General features: G+C 41.3%; 1 protein-coding gene across 4 annotated transcripts in view; it reads left to right on the forward strand.

The window, feature by feature from the left end:
* The first annotated feature begins 4,145 nt into the window (after nt 1–4,145).
* MYO9B (myosin IXB) overlaps nt 4,146–17,065 on the forward strand; it is an 88,422-nt gene continuing 75,502 nt past the window's right edge. For all 4 annotated transcript variants that reach the window (XM_081316308.1, XM_081316305.1, XM_081316306.1 and 1 more), the window contains exons 1-2: nt 4,146–4,249; nt 14,247–15,149. In XM_081316308.1, the coding sequence (XP_081172434.1) occupies nt 14,304–15,149 (846 nt within the window). In that variant the 5' untranslated portion in view covers nt 4,146–4,249; nt 14,247–14,303. The remainder of the gene's footprint in view (nt 4,250–14,246; nt 15,150–17,065) is intronic.

Genomic DNA, 17,065 nt, shown 5'->3' on the forward strand with positions numbered 1-17,065 from the left:
TGTTGACTGGAGGGCAGAGATCCACCCCGGGGCCTCTCGCTTGTGGAGTTCCTCAGGGGTCGGTTCTCTCTCCCCTCCTGTTCAACATCTACATGAAGCCGCTGGGTGAGATCATTCGTGGTTTCGGGGTGGGGTATCATCAGTGCGCTGATGATACCCAACTGTTTTTCTCCACCCTGAACCAACCCAGCGATGCCCTCGCCGTGATGTCCTGTTGCCTGGAGGCGGTTCAGGTCTGGATGGGGAGAAACAGGCTTCGTCTCAATCCCGCCAAGACTGAGTGGCTGTGCGTATCGGCATCTTGGGCTAACCAGATTATTCCACCTTTAACGGTGGGGGATGAGGTGTTATCCCCCGTTGATAGGGCTCGCAACTTGGGCGTCCTCCTAGATTCACGGCTCAATTTTGAAGATCATATAGGAGCCTGGTGCGCCAGTTGCGACCCTATCTGGACCGAGATGCCCTACGCACAGTCACTCATGCGCTCGTGACCTCCCATCTAGACTACTGCAACGCTTTCTACATGGGGCTGCCCTTGAGGACCACTCGGAGGCTTCAGCTGGTGCAGAATGCGGCCGCACGAGTTGTGATGGGGGTTTCCCGGTACTCCCATGTAACACCTCTACTCTGCGAGCTGCATTGGCTTCCAGTTGCCCTCCGGGTGAGATTCAAGGTGCTGGTGATTTATTTATTTATTTATTTTATTTTAATTCCATTTATATCCCGCCCTTCTCCGAAGACTCAGGGCGGCTTACAAGCTTAGCAGTAGCCTTCATTCTATGTATATGCCTGCTTATTAGGGCTTTCATACACACCCCAAGCGGCATTATTACAAAGTCAGCTTAATTGCCCCCAACAATCTGGGTCCTCATTTTACCTACCTCGGAAGGATGGAAGGCTGAGTCAACCTTGAGCCTGGTGGGATGCGAACCTGCACTAATTGCAGGCAGCTGGTGTTACTTAAGGAGGCATTAGCCCACTGCTCCACCAAGGCTCTATAATGGTGATGACCTGTAAAGCCCTGAATGGCTTGGGTCCGGGATAACTGAGGGAACACCTGCTGCCAGCATCAAGCTCCCTTCGTCCAGTGCGCTCCCACAGGGAGGGTCTTCTCAGGGTGCTGCCGATAAAAGACTGTCGGCGGATAACACCCAGGGCAGGGGTCAGCAACCTGAAACAGTGAAAGAGCCACTCGGAACCGGTTCCCTCACAAAAGGAAAAACTGGGAGCCGCAAAAAATGTGTGTGCATGCGTGTACATGCGTGCATGTGCAGAACAGGGTTTGACTGAAGAGTGGAGCCAAGGCGAGATATGCACCTACCCTGCATATTTGAATTGATTCGTTGAACTTTTTTAGTCCCACTTTTTTTGGGGGGGGACTGCACATGGCAGAGGACTGGGAACCGCAGGAGACGGCTGAAAGAGCCGCATGTGGCTCCGGAGCCGCGGGTTGCAGACCTGTGACCCAGGGGAAGGCCCTTCTCTGTGGGTGCGCCTGCCCTCTGGAACCAGCTGCCCGTGGAGCTTAGGACTGCCCCCGACCTTCGCACATTTCGCCGGGACCTGAAGACCTGGCTCTTTGAGCTCTCTGGCCCAGGCTGAGAATTTTTAACTGGGGTTTTTAATTTTAGGAATGATTTATTCTTTTTTAATTTGTTTTTAACTTTTGTACTGGTTGTTTTAAATACCCTGTAAACCGCCCTGAGTCCTTCGGGAAAGGGCGGTATATAAATTTAATAAAAAATAAATATTCTTTGCCTTTCTCAATTATTCAGAGTTCATTAGCAATAATGTAACTTGTTACTCCGTTCAAAGAATAGCTTGAGAATCTGGCATTTTTCTCGCTGTTGGGCTCTGATCATAGGCATTTTTTTGTTAGCCTCTGAAATTGAGAATTTTGTATGATAGTTTGCACACTGTGTTTTTGGTATGTAGACTTAACTCTACTATTCTAGTCCCTCTATTTATCCTATCCCGAATTCTGACAAAACACACCTGTATACATGAAATTATAGTATGCCTAACAGAAAAAAAGTTGTATTTTCTGCTTTGGGCTATATAGAAAAAAATCACAATAGCTAAAGCAAGGATAAAACACGGGAATCAACAATTCCATGTGCCGATTGGCTTTATGATTAATTTTTAGAATCTTACAGAACCTATTATTCAGTGAATTGACCAGATCTCAAATATAGTTGTATGCTTGTTGGAGAACAATAGTATGTTTTCAAATTTTAATAATAATTGCATTTATTTTCCACTTCATCTGGGAGTTCAAGGTGGCTTATATGGGTTCTCTCCTTTTAGAGTTAAAACCAGGGAAAGGTAGGTTAGGCTGCCAGATGACTGGCCAAAGTAATCCCATACTGCTATGCTTGTAAGCTGCCCTGAGTCTTCGGAGAAGGGCGGGATATAAATGGAATTAAAATAAAAAAAAATAATCTCCATAGTTAAACAAGCAGCTGAACCCTGGTATCCCAACGCCAAACCCCTTAACTATTATAATACGCTGTCTTGGTAACTAGAGATTTATGATCTGAAATTGGTTCTCCCAAATCCAAGTATGGATGCGGGTAGCTCGATCAACCCAAATGGGAAGAGAGGATTCAGAATAACAAGAGTTGGAAGGGACCTTGGAAGTCTTCTAATCCAACCCCTGCTCAGGCAGGAAGCCTACAATTTTAGACAAATTTGTCTAATCTCTTAAACACTTCCAGTGTTGGAGCACCCACAACTTTTGGAGGTAAGCGGTCCCACTGATCTAACAGGACATTTCTCCTTAGTTCCAGGTTGCTTCTCTCTCCTTGATTAGTTTCCATCCATTGCTCGTCCTGCCTTCAGGTGCTCTGGAGAATAGTTCACTGAGTTTCATTCATTCCCTCTGGGAAAGATTGAAGGCAAAAGAAGGGAACTGCCATAGACGAGATGGTTAGGTAGTGTCACCGACGCAATGAACATTTATTTATTTATTTATTTAATTTAATTTTTATACCGCCCTTCTCCCGAAGGACTCAGGGCGGTGTACAGGGCAATACAATAAAATACAATATACAAAAATAAAAAAAATATTAAATACAATAGCCCAATTTAATAAATTACAAAACGTTAAAATACCCCTAAACCCATCAGACCAGGCCGGCTTGTTCAAATAAATATGTTTTTAGGTCACGTCGGAAGGAGCGAAGGTCGGGAGCCGTCCGAAGCTCCACCGGTAAACGGTTCCACAGGTCTGACGCGCCCACAAAGAATGCCCTCCCCCTAGGGGCCGCCAGTCAACACTCTTTCACCGACGGCACCCTAAGGAGGCCCTCTCTGTGGGAGCGCACAGGACGAAGGGAAGTTGATGCCGGCAGCAGATGTTCCCGTAAGTAACCCGGACCCATGCCATTTAGGGCTTTATAGGTCATAACCAGCACCTTGAATCTTACCCAGAGGACAACTGGAAGCCAACGCAGCTCACGGAGTAGAGGTGTTACATGGGAATATCGGGAAACTCCCACCACCACTCGCGCGGCCGCATTCTGCACCAGCTGGAGCCTCCGAGTAGTCCTCAAGGGCAGCCCCATGTAGAGAGCATTGCAGTAGTCCAAACGGGAGGTCACGAGTGCATGAGTGACTGTGCGCAAGGCATCCCGGTCTAGATAGGGCCGCAACTGACGCACCAGGCGAACCTGAGCGAAGGCCCCCCTAGTCACAGCTCCTATATGATCATCCAAGGAGAGCTGTGAATCTAGGAGGACATGACTTTGGGCGGGCTCCACTCGGTCGCGAAGAGTCGGATACAATTTAGTGGTTGAGCATAACAAAAGCTCGAGCATCTCGGGCCCTCCAGGATTTTTCACTCCCATCGCCTTCAGAGCCCTTTCTGGGGATCCGGAGACCAGGACTCCCACCACGAACGGGACTGACTGAAAACGCCACGCGAGTCCCTCCCGCCTCGACCCGCTTTCGGCAAGAGGGCGCTTGCGCTCTTCCGCTCCCAGTTCTTCGCCTTCCCCCACCCCCCACACCACCACCACCACCACGCCTGCCGGGTGCGCGTGCGCCGGAGGGGATTTTCTCTCTCTCTCTCTCTCTCTCTCTCTCTCTCTCCCTCCCCCCAACCCGGAAGTGCCTCGCGCCGCCTCAGCTCGCGGTCAGGCAGGCGGGAGAGGAGGCGGAGGCGGCTCCGTTGCCGAGGCTGGTTTGACTGAGGGCGAGGGAGTCGCCAATTGGAGCCGCGGCCTGGCTTGGCCGCATTCTGGTCCAGGTAGGGGTGAGGGAAAACGGGTCCAGGAGGTTTTTTTTGTTTTTTTTCGTGAGCTGAGGTGGGGAGGAAGAAGGTAGCGGGCAACGTTGGGGCAAGCGGGGCGGGAGGGCTGTTCGCTGTGACAGGGAGGTAGCCTGAGAGGAGCTCTCCTACAATGGGCGTGGGGGTGGGGAGTCTGCTCTTGTGGAGATGGGAGCTCACGGGTGTGGGGTATGTTCAAGGGGCGACGGGACGGAGCCGGTCTCGATCCCTGCAATGACAGAGCTTTGAGATCGGGTTGATGGGAACGTAGCCCGAGTGCCAGCGTTCTCACGAGGCACCTGAACCCACCCACTGGGGTGACTTTGGATCAGGCGTTTGGTCGAAGTGAGATTCGGCAGTTCATGATGCGCGTGTAAAGGGCTGACCCTGGCTGGGTTGGCTGGATACTCTTAGCCAGGGTTAATGTAACCATTATTTTACCTAGTTAACACAATTTCCTGTGTTTCCTTTAGACCAGGGGTCTTCAAAGTTGGCCCTTTTATGACTTGTGGACTTCAACTTCCAGAATTCCTCAGCCAGGCATGCTGGCTGAGGAAGTCTGGGAGTTGAAGTCCACAAGTCATAAAAGGGCCAACTTTGAAGACCCCTGCTTTAGACCCCCGAGCCATTAACTCACCACATCGATTGTGGCTTGTACAATAGGGTAGGCTAAAATGTAGTTGCATGGTTTGTGGCGCAGTATCCCTTACAGACAGTAGCAGAGAGAGAAATTGTCTGGGGTTGCGGGGGAGAATTGAGGTTGAAAAGAGCTATCCTGAGAATAAGGCTCTAGGCTGGGAAAGGTCTTCCTATCCCCGATGCATTCATTATAGATCGGAGGCAGAGATTCTTTGAGTTCCGGAGATGGCTTTTGCTGTGACATTGGGGAGATTAATAAAAAGTTTTGAGTGGAAAGGAGAAGGGTGTTTTTAGTATACCCCTGGAGTTGAAGTAGGTGAAGGGTTTTTTTCGTGGTAAGTGAACAAAAGATTGAAGACGTGATGCATGTTTGAAATGCAGAGTTGATTGGTTAGTAGGTGGGATTATGGGTGAAAGGATTCTTGAAGGATGGGATTGTTTAGAAGTGGCTTGGGCAAAATGACTTTTTCTGGGGGTACCTTGGAGTCAGGGAAACATTAAAGGAGAAAAGCATTTAAGTCTGAAGAAATGTGACAGTTCATATGTTCTTGAGGGTGTATTAAATGAATGAGTTTGCTTTCTTGAATAGTTGAAATTTATGTGAAGTGAGGACGGATGCAATTGAAGATGGAGGGGATCAGAAATTTATTGATTGTGTGAGTATGTAGGATCACACATACTGGGTCCTGCAAGTAAATATAAATGGAAGAGACGTTTGACAGAAAGTTACAGAGGTCATAAATCTTAGGGCAATGCATGGGTCAGGAAACTGTTTGATCTGCGGACTGTAAAATAGGTTGTGTGTGATGAACATATTGCTACACTTTTCAAGAATGAGGAGCATTTAAAATACTTTTTCAGTAATTTGAAATAGGAGCCTGTGAAGTGAGCCTTGATGATCCTTTTTTAGATAAAGAAAACTGAGAGTTGATATCTCCATTATCTAGCCTTCCATTTAATAGGTTTTTGGGACAACCACACAGTGGAAACAATAGAAGAATGAAGAGTTATATATTTTAAGTTTAGATATTTTTTTTGAGCCTGAATATTATTTGATGCATTGTTAAATACTTTTTTAGTGCATGTGTGCATCTTAACTTGGTAGAACTGTTAATGCCAAAGGGAACTAGTTTCTATAATTTCATGATGGTTACTTAACTGAGAAATGTGCCCCACCCCTCTATGGAGCTTTCTACTTGTTTCCCTACAATTAAGAATATGGGTTAGTGGTTGAGCTCTTTTGCCCACTAGCCTCAAATTGTGCTTGACATACTCATATTTTGAAGAGCATTTCCAATTAGGACTCTTATCTTCTTACATCAGTTTGCTTAGCAGACACATTACTAATAAGACAGTCCATCTGGGAGTTTGACGTGTCTGGAGATTAGTTATAGTGGTAGCAGGAAACTTAAAATAGTTGTGTCTGATTTTCTAGCAGATGTCAAAAAACTAATTAACACACTTTTTTAGAACTGGTTTCTGTTCTTTGTGTTTAAAATTCATCTGACTGTATTTAAAACACAGACTGGGGCTAAAACTGCTGTGAAGTTACATGTCCCAAGATTACATCACAGGGCAACTCTGCGTTTCATGAAGTATAGAATGCTCACACCCATGTGGTTTGGACAGTTGTTGAGTTTTCATCTTTGCAGCTAATTATTAATGTTTTTTACTCATACAACCTATTGGGGTTCTAAAATAACCAGCCAAGTATTTAAATTTTCTTTATTTTAAAAAGGGCAACGTTTTTAAGATGTTCTGCCTAATTAAAGTGATTGGCAGTGAAATCCATGATAAATACTTCTGCCCTCAGGGCAATAGTGAAGATAATTACATGAAATTTAGACTGACATGATCACAATTGGGTTTAAATCTGTATTATTATTCCCCTGCATCCAATTAGTTTCTCTATTCTAACTAATCACAACAGAGTTGGCTTGTAAGTAAAATGAATATTATTTGATCAGTACTAGTTTGAGGGCAAATATATGTTAATGCATTAAGCAATGAAAAGTGCATCTTTGCTGTTATATGTGTGAGAAAATACAGGAGCTATATGATCCAGCCAGAAGTGTATGTTTATCTTACATGGACTTTTTTTAAAAAGAAAGTCTTCTGAATCTTGTCTACTATTTAAGCACCTTCCTGGTTTCACCAAGTTCTTTCTTTTTTGGCTTTGAATTTCAGATACTGTTTTGTCTGCAGATAGAAGAACTTGAAGTAGGCCCCTCAACTTCTTATTTGGGGTCCTTTATTTCCTACTCCTAGAGTAATCTGCCTGCACCCAGCATTGCTTGTTGGCAGATGTTCTTGATAACTTCCTCTCTGTTCCAAATTGAGCCATGCGTTTCAAACTGAGTCTCGAGGATGACTGGCTGACTAAACAAAGAGATCCTTTTTCCCTCAGAGATTGACTCAGTTCTTTTTCTGTGTCAAGAAAATCAGCCCCCAAATTAACATCTGCACCATGTTGGATTCTTGAGCTTAAGATATGGCTGTCAGATTCCTGGATTTTGTTCAGCTCATGCCATGGAACCTAAAAAAAATGGCCTAGCTGAAAGAAATAAAGCCAATTAAAGTTTGCCTGATAAAAAATGTAAAGGATAATGTCTGTGTAGCTGAAACTTTATGAAGGCTTGGTTTTCTGATAAGAAATGATTCATAAATGAGACTAAGGGAACAATCAGACATACGAATAGACCTTTTGAGTTGGATGTTTATGCACTTCATAACTGTTTTTATAGGCTAATTGAATATATTGATAGATGGTGAATATTTGTGCTTAATGTTGGATGTATATTTAAGAGAATGCAACTCTTGAATATATAAACAGCAGTTTTGCGGTGCAAATCACTTTTGGAATCATTCCTTTATGAATGATTACTGTTGGATATCTGTTCAAAACTCTCTCTAGGATTGAACTCTCAACCATTCTGGCAGTTCTCCCTGTAAGTGGTAAACTGGAAGGAATGAAATGAGAGAGTTTTTAGTATGAAAGGTTTGAGAAGAGAGAAAGTTTTAGCCTGTTACAGAGGAAGATCAGCTACTTAATAGCCAGTCCTAAAGCATCTATTTAGGTTCCAAATTAAAAGAGGAAAGGAGTAGTTTACTTAGTTCACTTCTGTCAAAGGATGAAATTTTTAGTGAGACATGTAGAAGCCAAGCAGTTTTCAGGATATATTGCATATATATATTTAAACTTAACCTATGCAGCTGTTGTGTCTAGGACAATGTTTCTCAACCTTGGCAATTTTTAAGTTGTGTGGATTTCAGCTCCCAGAATTTCCCAGACAGGCTACTGGTCTAGGATAATAAACCTAGGATGCATTTCTATATCCGTGTATATACAACATGATGTCCTTGGCATTGATGGAGCAAACAGATGCTCGGTGTTTATTTCTGACTTCCCCTCAGTGGCGAAATGAAGTATGGATAGGGAACGATTTAATAGGCTCTTATAATTATTATGCAATAATTATAAATAATTGTACACAGCATAGCTGTGAACAAATATTTTCCCTGTCCTGATTCTTCCACTAGTCAGTTTACTGTACAGGCTTTATTATTATAAGAGCAATAAGGAAAATGTTATTCAGTTTATAATTATTTTGTATTCTTCTGCCAAGTCTTCTCTTTCTGTACCCCCTATAGCAGGGGTAGGCAACCTTGGCTCTTTTATGACTCGTGGACTTCAATACCCAGAATTCTTGAACCAGCCACTCTGACTCAGGAATTCTGGGAGTTGAAGTCCACAAGTCATAAAAGAGCCAAGGCTGCCTACCCCTGCCCTATAGTAATGAAAATCTATATTCCAACCTCTCTATGATTTTTCTGCAGCTTGGTCAGTTTTTTAATAGTTCAGCTTTTTTCTCCCCTTACAATTTTCTGTCTGTCTGTCTATAATAGTCTATAGATCCATCTCTCTCTCTCTCTCTCTCTCTCTCTCTCTCTCTCTCTCTCTCTCTCTCTCTCTGATATTGTAAACCACCAGAGTCAGCCTGCAGCGAGATGGGTGGCACACAAATGTAATAAATAAATTGTTAACTGTAATCTGCAGAAGTCTTTAATTTCTGCTAGGAATTGAGCCTGCGTTAAGGTGCTATATAAATACATGCTAAAATGCCTATATAAAAATGAAGGATTCTTGAGTAGTTGAAATGGCCATACTGCCTTTTCTTTTTCTTCCTTCCTGCACTACTTTGTTATAATGTTAGCTTTCCCCTTTTAGCATTGGCGTGATTCACTAGTTAAGCATGCAATTTAAAATTATGGGTTTATGTAGACCAAACCACTGCTTTGGATGGACTGGGGGGATATGCTCTACCATGTTTTGTTGTAGCCATAAGATATACAAGTTCTCTTCTTTATAAATTGTACATCTGTGAACTGAAAGAGGTTAGAACACGAGCCCACACAGGAATCGGTCTGGCATTGGATTTTAGCCTTTAAAATTGGTTTGCATGAAGAGTTCAATAAAAATATACTGCATAATATTTTCTAAGTCACAAATACTTTTTTTCTTTTTTCTCTTATAAGTTTATAGTTTGCCTTTGGCAGAAGAATGTTTGGAATTATCACATTTATTCTTATCCCACATACATACATATTCAGCCTTTTTTCTGCAGGAAAGATTCCACAGCTTCCCTTTGAGGTAGAAGTGTGAGTTAACTAAAAGAGAAGTAATCTTCTATGTGTCATGTTTTCCTTAGGAAATAAGGAAGATTTTTTTCTGCCTTGAAAACTGACGTTTTCCTTTGGATATGCATAGGCAGCTTGTTTAATTCTTAATTTTTCCTTAAATAGATCTGTTTAGCAGTCATGCTGCAGCCAGTTCATTCTGGCAAAGCTTATAGCCAGGAAACACAAAGCCTTTTCTGTTTTGATTTCTCTTTTCAGTTGCCAATTTGGTAAATGAATTTATAGTAGGGTTCTTAATACTTTCCTGTAGTTGCACTTCTGATATACCCTTAATCTCAGATTACAGAGGGACTCTGCTATCTAACATCAGGATGAGAGACTATTTGATCTGACAAGTGAAAGGAATACTATATAGATGACAAATATTTCAGTTGTGATATAAATAATATATCATGACTTTCTGCCAAAACTGTTTCTGAAAGTGGCTATACAAAATAAAATGTGTGTTTGTACACATGGAGTTAAAATCTAAGAATGTAATAAAACAAATCACCCAAGTACAGCTTCTGTTTAGATGGCCTGATTTGAAACACTTTGTGTCTCAATACCAGAAAAAGAAAAAGTAAAAGTAAAAGTAATCTTACTTTTAACTTTTGTAAACTTTTGTAGTGCTTTTATTGCCCTGTACACCGCCCTGAGTCCTTCGGGAGAAGGGCGGTATAGAAATTCAATTATAAATAAATAAATAAATAAATAAATAAATAAATAAATAAATAAATAAATAAATAAATAAATAAATAAATAAATGAGAAAAAGGAATCTGACCTTGGCAAGAAATTTCAGAGCCTCCAAGTACTCACTTGAAAGACTAGTTTATGTTCGTACTAAATATGTCTGATGAGGCAGTGAAAGAAATGGGTGTCTTCCAAAGATTCTGGTCATATTTGTAAAGGAGAATGCACTTATGCCCAATAAGTGATAAATTTTAATGAAGCTTTAAAACAAGGGAATCAAATGTATCATATAATTGGTCATAACCAGAAAGCTCTAGTCTAGAGAATATGCCAGAGTAATCCAAGTATAAGGTAATTGAGACAGGTGCTACCATGGCTACATTTGGCATTTTTAAGAAAAGATGCAGTTGGGATATTCATTTTATTTTTACAAAAGCTTTTCTGGTCACAGTGAAATGTGGACATCCCAGTTCAGGAATATACTTGAATTGTGTTTCAGAGTACATAGTCCTTGACTTACAATTGGTCACTTAGACACCATCCATAGTTGCAATGGACCCCCAAAGCTATTTATGAGCCAGTTCTGATGGCTGACCTTCCCCAGGGACATGTGAATGCCTTTCGTACACTCAGCCATCTGCCCATATTTATGGCCATTTGCAATATTCCATGGTCACATGACTATGATTTAAATGTTTTGGCTAAAAATAGCAAAATAGTTTTTTTTGCAAAAACACCCTATAACAAATAATGGTTTTGTTTAATGACTACGGTGTACACTTTACAACCGCCACAAAAACAATCATAAAAATGGCTCTACTCTTTATGATAATCACAATTTAAGATAGTAATGGGCAGGTTCCATTATGGTTGTAAGTCAAGTATTACCTGTATTCAAAAGGAATAATAATAATAATAATAATAATAATAATAATAATAATAATAATAATAATAATAATAATAATAATAATAATAATAATAATAAAGTTGGAAGGGACCTTGGAGGTCATCTAGTCCAACCCCCTGCTCAGGCAGGAAACCCTATACCATTTCAGGCAAATGGCTGTCCAGTCTCTTCTTAAAAACCTCCAGTGTTGGAGCATTCACCACCTCTGGAGGCAGGTTGTTCCGCTGGTTAATTGTTCTAACTGTCAGGAAGTTTCTCCTTAGTTCTAGGTTGCTTCTCTCCTTGACTAGTTTCCATCCGTTGCTTCTTGTCCTGCTTTCAGGTGCTTTGGAGAATAGTTGATCCTAGTTGATCAAATCTCTTCCTTGATTTCCTTTTGAACTCAGTAAAAACTATTTTCTTTTGACTAGATTACTTTTTTTTGCCCTCTTGCTATCCATGAAATCATAGTAAGGAAAGATAGGGTTGGTGTATAGGCATTAAAGGAAAAACGGGTGGGGTGAGGACAAATTATAACATGCATGTCGCAACATCATCATGCAGATGTTATAGTCATATATAGTAAGTGTGTCACATATCATGATGCAATCATAACTACATCATTTATATAATATGTGAGTTTTTATTCTGAGTTCATTGCGGCTTGTTATGCACACCTACGGTTAGATGTTGTCAGCATCCTGATAATACTAAAATTCAAAGCTCTAGATAATCTTTCCTAGTAGTTTCTCTCATACACACACACGCACACACACACTCACACACACACACACAGAGACCCCATCTTAGAGCAGAAGTGCTTTTGAGATGAAAAAAATATTTTAATAACTTTTGGTGCAAACCCTTCTTATAATATTGGTGGAATTAATTTGTTTAGCATATCTTTATATCAGTGGTTTTCATCCTTTTCAGTTACAGAATAAACAACTTTCTAATATGCTGTTTTTGTAACATATTTAACGAGTCCTTCCCTTTTTATCTCTTACACAGTTCCTCCCCCGTCAGTTTTCTCCAGAAGATGATTCAACCCTTGGGATACAGATAACCAGTATTTAGGGAGGCTTTCTGAGTTAGTTTCCCTCCCCTATCCAGACATTTTTGACCTTCAGTTATGTTTTTTAATAGTCTGATTTGAAGTGTCGATAGTAGCACTGTCTGGATCTCAATCCAGTCTCATAGTCATGCTCAGAATAATAACCACTACTTCGTAGGTAAGCAAAGTAATTTTTTCTTAGAAAGCAGAATATGTGAGATTATGTTTTTCAACTAAATCTGTTTTATAAGATTGGAAGTAAAATGAACTCAATTTGCTGAATTAAAATTCTATTATAAAGAGAAGGTACTGCTTTTATTGCATCTGCTTTTTCTATTCTCTAGAGGAAAAAATTAAAAATCCATGATTAAATCCTTGGTTAAGATCTTGCTGCATACTAATGTTCTCTTGTATAGTAACCTTGGTTGTCAATTTTTCTGCATTTCCCTTTAGGGCAGGTACCCCCTTCTGATAAACTGAAAGTAAGAGGTCCTGAACATAGAATGCAGCAGTCGTGACAATTGAGTATTTATCTGTAAGCCCATTATTACATGATAGTGCATTTTAAAAAGTTGTTCTTGCATCCTGTAGGTAGGAAACTTTCAGTTCCTGTAGAATTTTTCCCCCCAAACTATATTTTTCATAGTTCCTCAATGAAAAGTTAACAATAGTAGGCAGTTTCCTCAATTTTGGCAATTGCTAAAATTCCTATATACTGTAACATATATCTGAGGAAAGTCATTACAGAGAGGTCTGTGGAGATTCTCAATCATCTGGCTCATGGGTCAGAACTGAAGAAGCTTCTTGGATGAGAAGCGGAATGTTTTCAAGGAACAAAAAATGAAGTCCAGTTGCCTTTTGAAAAGCACCCTTGGGTCATACAAAGAGATTATTAAGTGCTTAGAGGTCTTGTTAAAGGAAGGACTCAAATTATTTCACTTCAGGATATAGTAAGCCTGTTCTTCTTTGATTTGGCGCTGTCTTACTCAGCCTACTGAGGATTTGTAGATTTTTGACTGTTGAGACAGTATTAATCTACTTCTGAGTCCGTCTGCAGCTTAGCGATTAGCCAAATATCTCCAGGAAGCCAGCAAGTAGAATCCATAGATGGAAAATGCTTATGTCTCCTTATTGCAGCTTGAGGAAAAAGCGGCTTCCCACTTGTGAATTACTGAGATGATATGTCATTGTTGGAGCTTTTTGGCCCAAAGCTCAAGCTCTTTGTATCTACGCTGCAGGGGCTTGAACTCCCTGTTTGGCTGGTTTGATATAATTTGCAGATATATCAGTTTGGTTAGAAATTGTTGAGAATAATCGTAGCTCGGGTGGTAGGTTTTGGCAGTCAGTATTGTTGTGGCTCACAGCTTTGGCTTGAGCAGAAGAGGGAGGCTGTGTGCAGGAGTCCCTTTGCACAGTTACATCTTAAAATGCCAAAGGAGCTTTTTCCAAAAGGCATCCGGACTTTCTGGTTTGGTTTGGTTTTTCTTTGAAAATGTTTTGCTTCTCATCCAAGAAGCTTCTCCAGGTCAGAAATTAACAGTTATTTTGTCCTGCTGAGTGATTGGTGTGTGTTGTTGCAAAGAGACTCTTTTGTGGAGATAGCAGAAAGAAATGGGAGTGTAGCAAAAACAACTTGTGTGCTTGGAAGAAAAGAACCCTACGATTGCCCTGCACCTTTAGAGTGCCTCCATTCCTTTTATTATTGCTAAAATATGAAACACAAACTAAGAATCTGGGGGTATGGGATTTGCATTTATTTTTTCACCCAACCAAGGTTGTAATCCGCAGTTTTAAAAATGTGTTTATAGGTGCTGAGAGTGTTTTCTTGTTTGCTCCCCTTATGCTTCTGTAATCATTACGCTTTACATTTTTATTGAACTTACCTTGTTATCTTTTCAGTTTTATCTTGCCAACCACAAACTCCTGACCCTACTGGAAAATGGTTAGGGGCATTATTGTTTCGTGTCTGCTGTGACAGCATCTCAATTGGGATATATTTCTGATACTCTCCTTCCTTGTTTTCAGATAACTGGCCCAGTGCATCAAGCCAGGGCGGCATGCCGAGGCAGGGCATGGTCCAGGATGAGTTTAAAAGATGTCAGCAGTGCAGCTTGTCCGGAGAATGTAACCTATGCCCTTCATATTTATCCCCAGCTCTCAACAGAACACGGTTCCTGTTGCAGGGTAACAGCAACTAAGGATGCCACAGCCACCGAGGTCATTAAGGATGTCATCAGCTCCTTGAGTTTGGACATATCTAAGCATTATGTACTTGTGGAGGTGAAGGAGACAGGGGGAGAGGAATGGGTATTAGATGGAAATGATTCTCCTGTCCATAGGATCCTGCTTTGGCCTCGCCGGGCCCAGGATGACCATCCTCGGGAAGATGGTTATTATTTTGTTTTACAAGAGAGGAATGCTGATGGGACTATCAAATATGTCCACATGCAGCAGACCTGTGAAGAAGAGAACCAGGAGGAAGCCCGGCGACTGGTTGAAAGGGGCTTCCTTCCTTGGCAACAGGAGGATTTCAATGATCTGTGCAACCTCCCCAACTTGACGGAGACCACCCTGTTGGAAAACCTCAAGCGGCGTTTCCTGAAACAGAAGATCTATACCTACGTGGGCAGCATCCTCATTGCCATCAACCCTTTCAAATTTCTGCCCATCTACAACCCCAAGTACGTCCAGATGTATGAGAACCACCAGCTTGGGAAGCTGGAGCCCCACATCTTTGCCATTGCTGACGTAGCCTACCATGCTATGCTGAAGAAGCACATGAATCAGTGCATTGTTATTTCTGGTGAGAGCGGATCAGGAAAAACCCAGAGCACAAACTTCTTGATCCACTGCCTCACTGCCCTGAGTCAAAAGGGTTATGCTAGTGGAGTGGAGAGAACTATTTTGGGAGCTGGACCAGTGCTGGAGGTAAAAGAAAAAAAGTATATATCCATACTTACACATGCATATGCGCGCGCATGCACACAAACACACATATTTGTAAATACTTTCTTAACTCAGATAATTAAAGATAACTTCAGAGTGGTTTTAAAACTTCACGGTGTTTTGCGGTTTTTGGACTTCAGTGGGGAAGGAAGCTTTCATATGAAACGCTTTCTTCCATTTCTGGCTGGGCTTTTTTTTCCCCCTGCACAAGACTCTCCTAAACCTTTCCAAAATAACTTCCTCCACATATTTTTTTTCCTTCTGAAATATTTTTTAAAATTTTGTAAATGGCTGTGTTGTCTTTCAAAGATCTTGCCTTATTTAGTCATATTTGGCTGCGTGAGTTTTTACAACTGAAGATAAAGAAACAAGACTTGGTGCTGGACGCTAATTGCCTTCAAAGTCTGCATCCAGCCTCATAGCTAAGTTCTACTGAATCAGGAGGAAGACAGCTGAAATTCATACAACTTTTAAGTTTTTTTCCCCCCACAGAACATTAACAGTATCACCTTGTAAATGAAATGTAGGGCTTTTCAGATGTGCTGACTACAACTGCTAGAATTTGTTACTATTGGTTGTACATGCTGAGGATGATGGAAGCTTTAAGTGCAGTAACATCTGGAAGTCAATATGCCTCAGTCTCCTTTTAGTGTAGGCTTCTGTTTTGAACCTGCTTTTTATGCTTCTTGATCCTCAGCCTTTGTTTTTTCAGGCTAACAGATGAATCACTTCCATTGTACTGTATTTATACACTATTTTGATAGTATCAATACAGGTAGACCTCGACTTAGAAACCATTCGTTTAGTGATCATTAAGTTACCGTTTTTCACACTTACAACTGTTGCAGCATCCTCCTGGTCATATGATCAAAATTAGGATGCTTGGCAATTGGTCCATATTTATGACGGTTGCAGCATCCCAGTGTCATGTGATCACCTTTTTTCCAGCCTTGCGACCTGACAGGCAAAATCAGTGGGGAAGCCAGGTTGGCTTTACTAACAACTGCAGTGATTGACTTAACAACTGTGGCAAATGCAGTCGTAAAGTGGGCCAAAACTCATTTAACTTAATTGCTTAGCAACAGACATGCTTGGCAACAGAAATTCTTGCTTAGCAGCAGAAATTTTGGCCTCTATTGTGGCCATAAACCGAGGACTACCTGTAGCAGGAGTTCTGTATTTTATTTATTTATTTGTATCCCACCTTCATTATTTTTGCAAGGTGGTGAACATACAGTATCCAATACAACTTCGTCATTTTATTTTCCCCATAGCAACAATTCTGTAAGGTGAGTTGGGCTGAGAGAGAGTGTCTGACTCAAAAGTCACCCAGCTGATTTTCATGGCTAAGGCAGGATTAGAACTCAGTCTCCTGCTTTCTAGCCTGGTATCTTAACCACTGGACCAGGGGTGTCAAACTGCTGTTCCGCGGGCCAGACATGTCACCGGGAAACCACGCCCACCCCATTGCCGGCAATGGTGAAAAAGCTCCGATATGTTGTGCGACATCATGTGATGTCGCAAATTTGACATGTCTGCACTAGACCAAACTAGCTCTGTTTAATCATTTAATATCTGTAAAACCTATAACAGTATATTGAAAAACCAGTACAGAAAAAGATACAACAGAGCACAAAAACCAAGTAGTTCAAATCACAATATAGTGTATTGTGTCGTGTAGTGTCGTGTATAGTGTATTGCATTAGGTGAATACACTTTAGAACCTTTATGCTAACGTTGCCATCTTTTATAAATGGAAATTGAAATAATGACATTCCGTTATAACATCACTTATGACTACGTTGTGAAAAAACCGTTATAAATAGTGGATTGGAATGAAATTGTTGTTCAAATTATTTAATAGTCATGGTCTTGGTGTGTCCTTAGTAAGGTTGAAT

This window comes from Vipera berus, assembly GCF_964194415.1.
Source record: "Vipera berus genome assembly, chromosome: 1".
Lineage (NCBI taxonomy): Eukaryota > Metazoa > Chordata > Lepidosauria > Squamata > Viperidae > Vipera > Vipera berus.